General features: G+C 34.9%; 2 protein-coding genes across 9 annotated transcripts in view; one reads left to right on the plus strand and one right to left on the minus strand.

Annotated features, from left to right (window-relative positions):
- The first annotated feature begins 313 nt into the window (after positions 1-313).
- LOC113518812 (nucleoporin NDC1-like) lies at positions 314-2,326 on the plus strand. The gene has a single exon (XM_026903808.2). The coding sequence runs from the start codon at positions 569-571 to the stop codon at positions 2,255-2,257; it is 1,689 nt and encodes a 562-aa protein (XP_026759609.1). The 5' UTR covers positions 314-568; the 3' UTR covers positions 2,258-2,326.
- LOC113519026 (protein unc-80 homolog) overlaps positions 2,320-13,729 on the minus strand; it is a 48,058-nt gene continuing 36,648 nt past the window's right edge. For 6 of the 8 annotated variants that reach the window (XM_052892686.1, XM_052892689.1, XM_052892688.1 and 3 more), the window contains 12 exons: positions 12,811-12,945; positions 11,827-11,950; positions 11,003-11,215; positions 10,308-10,492; positions 9,535-9,700; positions 8,341-8,538; positions 7,495-7,611; positions 7,073-7,180; positions 6,529-6,731; positions 5,840-6,021; positions 4,418-4,545; positions 2,320-3,875 (listed from right to left, as the gene is read on the minus strand). In XM_052892686.1, coding sequence (XP_052748646.1) covers positions 3,760-3,875; positions 4,418-4,545; positions 5,840-6,021; positions 6,529-6,731; positions 7,073-7,180; positions 7,495-7,611; positions 8,341-8,538; positions 9,535-9,700; positions 10,308-10,492; positions 11,003-11,215; positions 11,827-11,950; positions 12,811-12,945 — 1,875 coding nt within the window. In that variant the 3' untranslated portion in view covers positions 2,320-3,759. Of the gene's footprint in view, positions 3,876-4,403; positions 4,546-5,839; positions 6,022-6,528; positions 6,732-7,072; positions 7,181-7,494; positions 7,612-8,340; positions 8,539-9,534; positions 9,701-10,307; positions 10,493-11,002; positions 11,216-11,826; positions 11,951-12,810; positions 12,946-13,729 lie in introns of all 8 variants that reach the window. The other 2 variants (XM_052892687.1, XM_052892690.1) reach the window with 2 other exon arrangements.

Genomic DNA, 13,729 nt, shown 5'->3' on the forward strand with positions numbered 1-13,729 from the left:
TTCTTATCTATGACAAGAGAAGAAACAATCTTTACGTTATTTAAGAGTCAGCACTTTCCTTACATTGATGAAATTTAATGCAACCGCCTAGAAATATCAATACAATAAAACAAAATAAAAATATAATTTTGTACAACTTTTAATAATATGCTTTTATACATAATACTGACGTCGATAGGTATCATAAAAAGTCTAAATAAACTATTTATACAGTACAATTTTCCCATTCATTGAATTGGATACATAGATTTTTTTTATAAACGGTACTTTATTCGAAATGAAGTGTCTTTGGTTTTTTAAAAAATTGTAAATATTGCAATGTCGGCGTTGCCGTATTATTTGTCACATTTTGTTTGAATTTTTGAACTTTTCCGTTAGCAATTTCACGTATATAATTTTGTGAATATATTAGAACACTGTCTACAGTAATGTATTATTGTGAAATTCTGTAAATAATACTGAAAAATACGTAATATCAGTGTTTTAATCGTGTTTCAAACCATTTATAAAATGGTATTTTAACCTCATTTTAAATTTTACCCTAAGATTTAACTTTTATAATCTTGTCATGGAAGCTAAAAGTGAGATTTTCTCACAAAGACTAATAGTCGCCGTTTTGTGGAATATTGGATTACAAACATTACTTGCTATACTATTAATATCAATTATACAAGTCGACTTAATTCATCCGATATCATGGATCACAGCAGCGTTTTCTGAAATCTTTGGTTGGAAGATGGGCCTTAACATTGTACTTCTGGGACTGGTTTCATTTTTTCAAGCATATATCTACGGCAATTATTTCATGATACCATTACCTAAATATTTTACCCGGTTCTCTATATTTCTAAATATATTTTCCTTACAAAATGTTACTTTTAGCATCCTGTATGCTTTGAGTGGATATTTTACAATGAGTCTTTACTCTTCATTAGCGAAAAATAATTTTAATACACTCAAAAAGAAATGTGATTATTATGATGGACAATGCCTCATAGAACAAAGTTTATTTCTACAATTTGGTGGAATGTGGATTGGATTATACTACTTTTTGAATTCACATGTATTTCGCCCAACAATTCCTTTATTTTCTCATGTTTATCAAGATAAATTGCAACAGATTAAACTGGCTATTAGTAACATATTATCAACAGGTTTTAAGAATTCTGCAATGCCTGTTGCATATTATTGTATTTTTTATATTTTATGGGGTAATAAGCCAAGAGCTGTAGTATCAGATGTTTACAGTCTTTATCTTGAAGATCCACCTTTAGATAATATATTAAATTTATGTAGATCGGGCATTTGGATTGGACTGTGGTTTTACACAAGCCTATTTTTTGTTTCCGTGTATACTATGAAAACTGTCTTCAATATTGTACTTACAGAACCAATGAAGTTTCCTATTGAGTCTGATATCAGCTTGACTTTACATAATGCTTTAGCACAGAAATCACAATTTAATGGTTACTTGGCTGCACAAGATTTACGAATAATGTCAATGTCTGACTCTGCACGGAGGTTGCAAATCTTCACACTTTCTTTGCCTGGAGGCCATCCCCGTAACTGGAGTAACTTGTTGGAGAAATGTTTGGATATAATCAAAGATTTTACAAAAGAAATAGAATATTTGAATGGAGATGGTAAACCAGTTGACATTGATACTACTGGTCAAAGAAATTTTATGAGTTTTAGCCCTAAATCTACATTGTATACAAATAATTTAAGAAACATGGCTCAATCTCCTCAGTTGTTGGAATTGAAAGATCATAATAAAAACATGGTTGACAATACATTTGCTACTACCGTTAAAGAAGAATGTAGTACTATGCTACATAAATTGTGTCAAAAACCTGGTATAAATTACTTTTTTGGTGAACTAACAGATACAAAATTAAAATATTTGTTGACACAGTCTCAACCTGTTATGTGGACCTGTGAAGGCTTAGCTTTTGTTGTAGCAGCCTCATTGAGAGAGGATAAATATGGAGTAGTCCAGAATGATCTCCCTAAAATTATGACAAATTTGATTAATCTCAAACAGAATTTAGACAAACTGACGAAACCTGGTCTCATACCCAGGAAGCATGTTCTTAGTGATGCTATTGCGATTAAACTTAGAAATGCCCTGATCTCAACAGTAAAGAGGTGCATTTATAAAATAGTTTTGACTTTTTCTAAATACATACATGAAATTCCTTTAGATCCTGATATTCAAATTGCCATACAGCCTTTTTTGTTGTGTAAAGAAGCGTGATTGTGATATTAATTAAGTACTTTCTTCTTTGGTTTTAATGTTATTGTAATAAAAAGCTATGAATTCAAACATTTCTTTTATTAAAATTTTCTAAAACTGTAAATAATAAAATCAATAAAATTATCACATTTTTGGCTAGACACACATGAGAAATTGATTTCTCTTTGTTTACAATTAGTATTAATACTAATTAACAATTATATTTTTTTTCTAAATTTATATTTTATTTTACTCCTTTTTTGTGAAAGTTTTAGTGGGAGGCTATATTAATTGGTGTTCAGTTACAAATGAAATTATCATTATTTCAGTTAGCTGAATGATTTCATTTGTTATATTTGACAGCTTTAGGTTATATTAGCCTCACAGTACATTTAAATAATAAAATTTATAATATTGCAATTTATTTAATATTTTCTAAAGTAGGTATTCTAAGTACTTACCAGAAGTTAGCATTTGTAATCATGGACAATTATATACGTAATATTAATCTATATTTTATCTATATAGGAATGTAATAGCCATAACACAGAATATCATGTAATTTATTGGATAGTTCAACTATATAATTGTAGTTTAGTTATACTATTTTTAGAATATTATAAATATTAAATAAAATAAAAAAATATATACATAATTATTACCTACTATAACATTATATTGAGACAGATTTCCATATAGTTTATCCGAATATTGGAAAGGGTTTATTCTGGAAGCCTATGACGGCGGGCAGTATATTTTTGTCATTAGCACAGTAGCTATGAGCGGTTAGAATTATTTCACTGGATTAGTTTACTAACATTGATTTTATATTGTCAGCTGTATTTTTACAAATATTTGTCTGATTTATTTATTTAATTTATTCTTATACTTTCAAATAGTACTATCATAATCATATAGACTTCTGTAGACGAGGTTTATTTTTTGTTTAAATTACATACTCGTTTAAACACATGTGGTTTATAGTGTATTTGTTATTCAATATTTTATAATGTGACTGGCTTTTACCCGCGACTCCGTCTGGTGACCGGTATAAGTTTACTGACTGGGTTAAAAAGTAGCTTATTCTCCATTCTATATAGCATGTGTATATCAAATTTCATACTGATTGGCTAAGCTATTAAGGCGCTATAAGGTAACAAACAAACTCGCCTTCAAATTTATAATACTAATAAGGATGAACAAAAATGTATACCGAAGATTATCTCTCGTCTGCGCTTTTTTAAATTAATAAAAAATATGTTAGTAAAATTTTACTGTTTCGGTGAACTTTTACAATTGTTAACTATTTTTTATATCGAAAAATAGAAGCAAACTAAATATTTAGATATTATAATAGATAAAAAATTAGATATTACTAAAACAAAATATAACGTTTTTTTATCTATACGGTTCTAACATATAACTAATATGGATTATGACTGGACGATTAAATGGATAGAAGTAGTAGATACTTATTGGAAATTCAACTCGGTGTTCGATAATTTGTTTACATAATTTGTACTTTAAAGTAGGGTATCTTCATCACGTAGATCGCTGCCGAGTAAGGAGCGCTGGCTAGCGGCGCCTAGTAGCGCTGTCCGTTCCGCCGACGACGTGGCCGAGTCGCAGCTTAGAGATGCTGTACAAACAAAATAATCTTTATTTATTTAGGTAAAAATATTTTAAGAAGAAAATGAGGATATAAATTTTGAATCACTGCTTTTGGCGGGCACATTCACTGATGACATAATGTCACTATTTTATGGGGCCGGATAGCTTTTGAAACAAAAATGGGATAGTTACTCGAGTGTTTTAGGAAATAGACTTAGGTATATATATATATATATATTGTATAGTCGAATTAGATGATTGAATGTAACTAATGGTGGTATGTACTTCTCCAGAAGGTATTAAATATTATAGAAACTAAGAAGTTGAAAAATACAGATTGGAAGAGGAAAGAGTTGGCTTCCGGTTGTTCCCACAATAGTTTTTGGAATGAAGTAGGTTTTTTATTGTAAAAAAATCACAATTATTAGTAGACAGATGTATTTATTTCTTATTGTAAAGGAAAATAGTAGTATCTATTACAGTATAAGTAAAAGTGAAATGGGTGACAGAGAGTAGAGCAGGAGAGAGGGTACTCGTTATAATGTGCGGTACATACGAAGACGTGTTTACCGTCGGGGCTGGCGTGCGGCGTGGCGCTGTCGCTGCGGCCCGCCTCCGGCGACGCGAGCGCCGCCCCGCGGGACCGCAGCGACCCGCCCGGCGACTCCGTCATCGACGCTTGCAGGCTGTAGCTCTCTCTGCACCACACGCGATAAACAAACCCATTTTTTATTCATATCAACCAGATGTTTACATTTTTTACCCGACACAGCGTGACGAAAATAAAGTACCTTTAGTCTTTAGTTTGCTACCCTGTAAGTAGTTACACATCATACGAGGTTTGTCCGGAAAGTACGTATAAAAGTTTTTTAAAAATTTTATTTTACAATTATTCAGGTAAATCAATTTTATCCCCTTCAAAGTACTCCCCCTGTGACATAATGCACTTGTGCCAACGCCGTTTCCACTGTGAGAAGGCTCCTTGAAAGTCCTCTGGTTGTAGGTTTCTCAGCTGCCCCGTCGTAGCTTTTTTTATCTCATTTATGTCCCCCAAATGCCGCCCCCGAAGTACCAATTTGGTTTTTGGGAACAAGAAGAAGTCACACGGGGCCAAATCCGGCGAATAGGGGGGGGGGTGTTCGGTCACCGTAATGGAATTTTTACTCAAAAACTCACGGACAACAAGAGAGGTGTGGGCAGGGGCATTGTCGTGGTGAAGAATCCAACGCCCCTCTCGCGCCAATTCTGGACGAACTCGTGCCACACGAGCTTTGAGGCGTCTGAGCACATCGACGTAGAATTTTCCATCAACTGTCTGGCCTGGAGGGACGAATTCTTGATGGACAATCCCCCGAACATCGAAAAAAACAATCAACATTGTCTTGACATTTGAGCGGGATTTTCTTGATTTTTTTGTTCGTGGTTCCCTGGATGTCTTCCACTCTTTGCTTTCACGGCCATTCTTGCCGAGTTTCGAGAGAAACTTGATTACGACGCGCTGCTCTTCAACGGAAGCGGGCTCCATGCCGACGGGGTTTCGTTAAGAGGTAACTTCACAGATGGCGTGACAAGCCAGTTCGCACCGCACGGCGGTCAGACCAGAACTGAAGCATTGTTAGGGACATAAGGAAGGGGTCCTGCGCTTACCTGGCCTCCCCACTCCTCTTTCTCGCATTCCAGAACACTTTTATACGAACTTTCCGGACAGACCTCGTAAAACATAATATCTAATATAACAAATACATTCCCTTTAAAAATGTGAATAAGTACATACTATCAACAAATGCATTTACTACGAAACTGTATTAATTAGATAAACCATAGTTATTAATTATTCTAATAAAAGTTGCGGGCAAAATAAATATGCTTTTATAATTTATTTTAGATACACAATATCGTCCAATTTATTATTATGATTGAATAGGAGAGCAAGATAATGTATGCTGACATATTTAAATTTTCATGTTATTTTTTCTAAACACAATTTCTAACCTGTATCCAGAGGTGGAGGATGTCTGAGAAATCTCACTGTCGTAGGAGGTGTCTGTGTGTGCGTTGGTTGGCTGCAGTAGCGGCTGCGTCGGCCATACGCATACCCGTCGCAAAGGCGTCGTGTCCATTCCATCTGCACCCGGTGACGAGCACTCGTCCGACTCTAGTCGCACGTGGGACACCTATCACGTGACGACATCACGTGAGTTTTACGTAGTGTTCCCATGACAAGCTTTAGGAAAAATGTAATGGTACCCCGCCTATTCTATGTGTTAACTCTACTACTAGTAGTACTATTGGTGTCCGTTATAGGTGATAGGTGATGAATTTATTTGATGATTATCAAGCGGAAATTGGTATAACTTTATGTGAGTGCGTTTTTATAGTGTTCAAGAAAGAAGCAGGTATAAAAAAACACATGAAATAGAATAAAAATATACAAATATATAAAAACGCTGCCAGCCCAAGTTGCCAGCAATAGGCATATTGGTAGCAATTGTGAGATTTTTGACAGAAAGTAGAATTAAGATAAAAACAAATATATAAAATTTATTATAGAATATGTTTTAGTTACAGATTAGAATATAGATTATAGAATAATACGTTTTGAGTAAAAAGATCATATAGGCTAAATTACGGTTCTACAATTCAATGTTCGTTCTAAACGCCCAAACTTATACTCAACATACATCGGGCTTGGCGTGCCTGCTGCGGCGAAATTTAAAGGTTTTCTTTGAGGGTCCCTGAGCACGTTGGAGCCGCGGCCGCTCTCCCACCTCGGGGCTGTCGGTAGGAGTCGCTGTCGCTTCCGCTTCCGCGTCCGCTCCCGTGCGCTCCACTGCCACGCTGGTGTCACCCGACAATGGGGATAGTGGACTTGTTGATGTCTCGCCTGTTCATCATAAGAGAATCGCCTTTCTGATACTGTTCTAACAATAATAGTGCTAATACTATATACAGGGGGGAAATGAATTGTTAGTAATGGAGACTGAGAATCCCATTGCTAGCAATATACCCAACCAGGTCGACCTCCTCGCGGTTCTTTCTGGAAACTATCATGGTTAATTCCTGATGAATTCATCATGATGGGCTAACTGGCCTGTTTTCATCCTCATCTATCACCCTTCACTGGTGCTCCGCCAGCGTATCCCGTTAATGCAGGTGGGGTTACCATACTATATTCATCCATCAAAAAAAAAAAACTATATACAGATATTTGAAATATTTAGATACCTGTAGTGAATTTGAATTCAACCGACGGTACGAAGCGTAGCCTTGCTTGATTGTTTGCATAAGATGGAGTGCTGACGACTGGTTTGTCACTGCCGTAATTACTAGATCCTGTGATTACAATTTATTTTATTAGAGTATATCTAAAGTTAAACAAGAGAAGTCAGCCTCAACAGAAAGTTATTATCGATTTTTTCCCTCCAAAAATTAAATTTATTATCCTGTTGATATTGGAGATTATTGCTACTTGATGGAAATCATCTTCGTAAGCACTATTTATTTAATTCTTAAAAATTAATTACACTGACACTCGGTACTGGGTACAGAGTCGTAATATTACCTATGTATGTATATATATATGAAGATAAAAGGTGTCGCTGTGATTTTGAAATTCAACAGGTAGTTATATTAAATGATACTGTCACCTATGTGAGAATTATTGTTGGCATTACTAGTGTCGCTGAGTCGGCCGCTGCCACTATTTATGGCCACCTCGAATGTCGGCATGTGCTGACTTGTTGTAGAGCTGCTCGACAGTGATTCTGCAAATGTTATTGACAGTTACTACGATTACTGGTTGAATATAGGGTTTTTCTTTTTTTTTTTTTTTTACTTTTATGTACGAGTTTATAATGAAATTAAATATGTCCACTGTCTATTGAATTATAATGTTAAGGATCAATATACAGGTAGAATGGACACTTCAATGAATTGTGCGTCCTATTAAGTGTTAAATCAGTCTATGGCGCTATTCATGTCTATAAGCGACGGTTGTCACTTTTGATCAGGTGAGCCATCAGCTTATTTGCTATTCCATGTTGTATAAAGTTTATTTCACGAGTTGTATCGTAGCGTACAGAAGTCGCATGTTTACTAAATACTTATTTTGAATTTACTTTTTATATTATAAATGGGAAAGTTTTTTTGCGACATAATCATCCTAATCGCCTGCTCCTTAAGTTAGATTAGAGAGCATGATCTGGGGACACAATCAAGAACACACAGAGCCGTAAATAAAAAAAGATGTATCCCAATTGGGCTTGAACGGGATTCTAAAAAATTTGGTATTTGTAAAGATGATTTTTACTTAATCATACTTAAACGGCTGATTGGATTTGAGTGAAATTTGGTATAAGGGTATGTCACATACTAATTTAATTTAAAATATTGTATGTATTGATTTGCGTGGGCAATCCTAGAAATAGTACTTTATAAAATTTGCTGTAGTGTGCTCTATTGGGTACTGTGTCCTCATTTTGAGTGTAATATACCTCTTTGTGCTGAGAGCGGTGCGGAAGGATGGTCAGGCGTGCGAGGCAGGGCACCACCGCGGCCCACCAGCATGGAGATGAGCGAGGGCCGGTGCTGCTGGTGCTTCTCCTGCATCGCCGCCGTCCGGCCGAACACTTCAGATGCGCGCTTACCAGCACCACCGCCTCCGGCTTGGCCCAGGTTCTCAGCAATTTGTTCTGTCATATAAAATGATACAAAAAATTTAAATATCTATCCTAACTGTAGGGGCTTTTCATGACTCGTAATATAAGAGCTTTATAAGTTTGCATATTTTGAATTAAAACTGCACTCGATTTGTATGCAGTATCTTGATTGATTGACTTATTGTATTTTAATTTCCACTTGTTTTCCAGAAAAGAAATTTGTGCGTAAAAGACATCAGCGTTTACTTTAATTTAATCTTTAATTTTGCAATAAACTTCATTATCATCACCATTTCAACCAATATCTGCTCACTGCTAAACATCCGCTTCTCCTAAAGACTGCCATAAAAAATGGTCCTGAGCCACCTGCGTCCATTGATTTCTTGCAATGCATTTAAGGTCGACTCCATAATAAACTTATTTAAAATCATTACATAGGGAAACAAAGAGGTTTCAACACATATTTTCAAATCTTATTAATGACTTAGAGGGTGGGTAGGAGCTGAGGGTTTAATTAAAAAAAAACTCCACATAACTACTGGATGCCCTAAAAAGATATGGTAGTGCCTATAAATTTAGGATAATATCTGTGGTTCTAATAGATATAATATGTAATGACAGTAATAGTAAGAATGACATACGTATTATAAGTAAAACAGGGAAATATTAGCAAGATAGGAAGAGTGTACTGTGTCATCCTTCAGGCATTGCCATTCCTGAGGACTAATAATAACATGTATGTAACTGTTATGTCTCTGTACCCTGTAATTCCATTGCCATGTTTTATCCTTCAAAGCTAAATACAGCCATGCAAACACAACTGTAAGAAACCCAAATGAGACAAAGTAGAGCACTCAAGCAGACGATTTTTGGGCAGTGTTCGTGTGGTGATCGTTTATTCAATGACGTTATTTTATTGCTAATTCATGCTGCACACACTGATAGAATTTGCATGACAGTGCTTTCATAATGCACACACTGACAGCGTTAGCATGGCAGCGGCGGTTTGCGGCAGCTGCGCGTACGCACCGAACTTGTACTGGTCGTGCGTGTCGCGCATGGTGCGCAGCTCGCGCGTCAGCTCGGCCAGCAGCGCGCCGCGCGCGCGCGCCGCCGGCAGCTTCAGCCCGCGCACGCGCTCGCGCACCACGAACTGCATGTGCCGCTCGTTGTCGCCGATCGGCGGCTGCGACAGCTGCGCCACACACACATACCATACTCGTACACGGAGTATCACACATAAATAGCAACATTTCACGTATTTGTTATGATTTTAATTTCAATTCGTTATCGTACAGAACTTTATATGGATTACTTTTTTTTTTTAACAATTATTGTACAAAATATTTCCGATTGTTGAATGTAAACTTGCTACATAAAAAATATACAATATTGTAGTTATATTTTTTTATTGATCTTATATCCAGGCTATACCTCGATACTACATATATTTGAAAAAGAACACTTAATTCCAATTATATTCACTTAAACCAATCCCAATTCAAAACGTAAAAATAATTAGAACTTTTTTATATCCCCATCAAATCAGCTTCGAACTATACATACATATATACAATATATTGTGTAAACGAATGCCCTACTTATCTATGTTGCTCTAACATGTGTGTTATTATGTTTCTTTCTTTTACATTGCCAATCTATATCCTTAAATATCTAAAATAAACACATCAAGATTTAAGTATAAATGACATTTCCTAATGTTCTTTATCTAACGCTACAATTTTGTCTGCGGCCAAAATATCCATTATCCAGCAAGCTTTTAGATGTACGTAGAAACATACCTTGTGTACGATGAACGGTTGAAGCAGTATGTACAGCGGCGTGCGATAAGTGACGACATGCTCGAGGAAGTCCCACAGGTGGTGTGCGGCTTCGTTGCGGCGGCCGAGGTCGCGCATGGCGCGCGCTATTCGCCCCCACTCGGAACACAGCTCGCTCGTGAAGCATGCGCATAGCACCTTCAACGCTGTCCCGCACATGTAATAATATTATCAATTTAACTATGTATTTACTGATAAAAAAAAACCTACTCGTGGATACAAACACGAGCAAAAACTAGCGTACGGTGGTATCCGGCTCGAAGGACTATACAATGTATAGTGAAACGTAAGGTTTGATGACAATGTAAAAAAACCGTACAGAAGGATGTAAAAAGAATCACAATCGCTTAGTAGATTATTTTTTACAATTAGATACAAGTGATGCGAGATGTTAATTAGTGATTAATAATTTAATAACTTAGCTGCAGCACTACCTCTAATAATACTACTACTACATAAAAATCTTAATTTAAAATAAATGAAGTTAAATAATTTTATTTAAATTAAATTAATAAATTCTCGTCCTTTTCTATATTTGTTGTGTGTTCTAAGGCGGGTTCTATAACTATTACCTCAGGTTGTGAGTTAGGTAGTTGGTGGGACTTTGTGGTATTTCTTAATATTATTTGTATGGATAGTAAATAAAACGCGTATACCTAGGAAGGCGATCCTGTATGTGTGGTTGGAGAGGCGCGAGGTGTTCCTGGTGTCGCGGCTGCCGGTGAACGTGAGCGAGTTGGCGCGAGCGTCGGCCGCGTTGAGTTTCGCGTTGACGGCGGCGAGCTGGGCCGCCGGCGCGGGCGGACACAGCGCGCTCAGCACCACCGACACCAGGTACGACACGTCCGACTGCCGGAGCGGCGGCACGTCTGACCACACGCGTATATTGTAACAACCCTTCATTATGAGCATTCATTATATAATTAGTAAATTGTTACTTTTAATTCATTATCATTTTTAAAATTTTGTTTTAATGATTACTTTACTTGTAGCAAAAATCACAATAGTGATTTTTCTCCCAGTGACCTATATCATAACTATATCAGACTTATATATTCTGATCAGTGTGTTAGAGACTGTTCGCTCACTATTTATGGACCAGTGAGCCGTCATGAATTTGAAAGTGCGATTTTATTTCAATATTAACTGAGTGTCGTCAATGACTCTATTAAACTCGAGCACAGAGATTTTCACTAAGCGCTAATTGTAACAATTTTTATGGAATTTATAAAGGAGATGAATAGCCGGGGTACGTACGTTATGTATTATATGATATTTCGCATGTTACATGTAATTTATTGAAATATATATATATATATATATATATATATATATATATATATATATATATATATATATATATATATATATATATATATATATATATATATATATATATATATATATATATATGTATGTATGTATGTCTATATATATTATAACACATAGCTTTACACATTAGCACATAGCTTTTTATTACCTTTTCTGCCGCTGCCGACGCGCAAACAAAGAGGCATAAACAAATTCATTAACATGTTTTCTGTTTTTTCCGCAGTTGGAAATATCGCGCTGCCTCCGCACATTTGTTCTAATGAATAGCTATCCTGTAAATAATTAGAAATTATATTATTACGCCTTTTTAATAGCAGGTGTTTACATTTTCAACACATTGTATTGTTTTAACTGAATAATGTTCAAATGCTAAAACCAAGGAGTAAATATATAAAAACAAACATTTGAAACACTTTTATAAATAAAATCTGGAATTTAATTTTCTCTAAGCTATACCATTACATTATATACTCACGGATGTTGTAAACCATAATAGTCTGTTTCAAACTACATACAATTAATTAAATTTATAATATTATTAGAATTATATATATATATATATATATATATATATATATATATATATATATATATATATATATATATACATGTTTTTTATTAGATATTTTAATTCATTCATTTTGAAAATGTCGACACCAGCAACAATTTATTATAATTACAAAAGCGATGGTGTGTTTGCATGCTCGCTATGTCCATTAAATTTTATTAAAAAGCTTTATTAAATTGGCTATGTAAGCCTTATCCGAGCACACTAATACCAACAACAGTCCCCTATGCGGACAATTAATTAATAATAACGAAGTCTAAGCGGTTGTCGTGACCGGAAACGGTCAGGATTCATCATCATATTTCTACGTTTATTCAATAGATCAGAATTCAATGTAGATGTATTACATTAATAAAAGAACGCCGATCTACTTCATATAAAGTTGAAAAATTTAACTTCCAGAAGATCCGATAGGATTTGAACCCGCATCTTTAAGTTATTTAGACAGAATGTCCGAATGAAATTCCTAGCTACATTACAGTAAGGTAACATAGTATTTAAATTCCTAAATATAAAGTATGCATTTAAAAAATATTGACATATACAAATTAAAGTTTGAATTACCCCAGTATTGATAACTTGCAAAGCGATAAGTCTGACGACGGTGCTGCAGAAGTGTGGCGGTGGTGGCTGAGACATCAGCGCTGCCGTCGCAGATGATAAGTTCTCGCCGCTATTGTTCTCCGACACTATCAGCGCCTGCCACGTATATTGTGAGTTATATATTTTTAATGTTTGATATTGTGTTGATAAATGCTTAATTGCTAGTTGATTAAGTAACATTTACTGAGTATTTTAAATGCGCAGACGACGCGTGGTTCACGGCACCGAAGAGATTCAAAAAGCAGATCCTTTCATAATGGTTTTTAATTGAATTCACTTATAATCGTATTTTCTGATATTGCTCACAACTTAGGTTACATGTTTACTTCTATAACTAATAACGCAACTTTTAAAATATTTGTAGTCTAGTGTTATTTAATTCATTATAATTGTTACTTCATTTTCTCGCACTGTATAACTATGTTAAAGTAAATACTGTGCATACCTATAATAGGTATGTGCATTAATATTGTATTGTATTTAATGTTTGTTATATATGTTATAATGCAATATGCTGTTGGTATTCCTTTAAATAAATAAATAAACGGTTGCTGCAACTAATCTAATTAAATAAATAATCTAATCAACTATCACACCTAGTCATTTATAGAGTAGGTCGAGAGAATACAGTAATTTTTATACACGCACTATCTGTTTAAAACACTGTCGGTAAAACACACAAAACATTTTATGCTTCAAAGGGATTTTAATATTTCATTTGTTGAATTGAAATATTTATCGTTGTCAAAGAATATGTTTTGTTTGTATTAAACCTAATGTGGGAGCTTGGTTACAAATGCATTTCAATATTTTGTCAAAATAATATTTATTTTTATTTAAAAGCGAATTGATGTTAGCAAATTAATATAAGACACATTGA

This window comes from Galleria mellonella, unplaced genomic scaffold (genome assembly GCF_026898425.1).
Source record: "Galleria mellonella isolate WM207_F2 unplaced genomic scaffold, CSIRO_AGI_GalMel_v1 utg165, whole genome shotgun sequence".
NCBI lineage: Eukaryota > Metazoa > Arthropoda > Insecta > Lepidoptera > Pyralidae > Galleria > Galleria mellonella.

Coding starts and splice junctions, on each gene's coding strand:
- LOC113518812 (XM_026903808.2), top strand. CDS start 569: ATGGAAGCTAAAAGTGAGATTTTCTCACAAAGACTAATAGTCGCCGTT.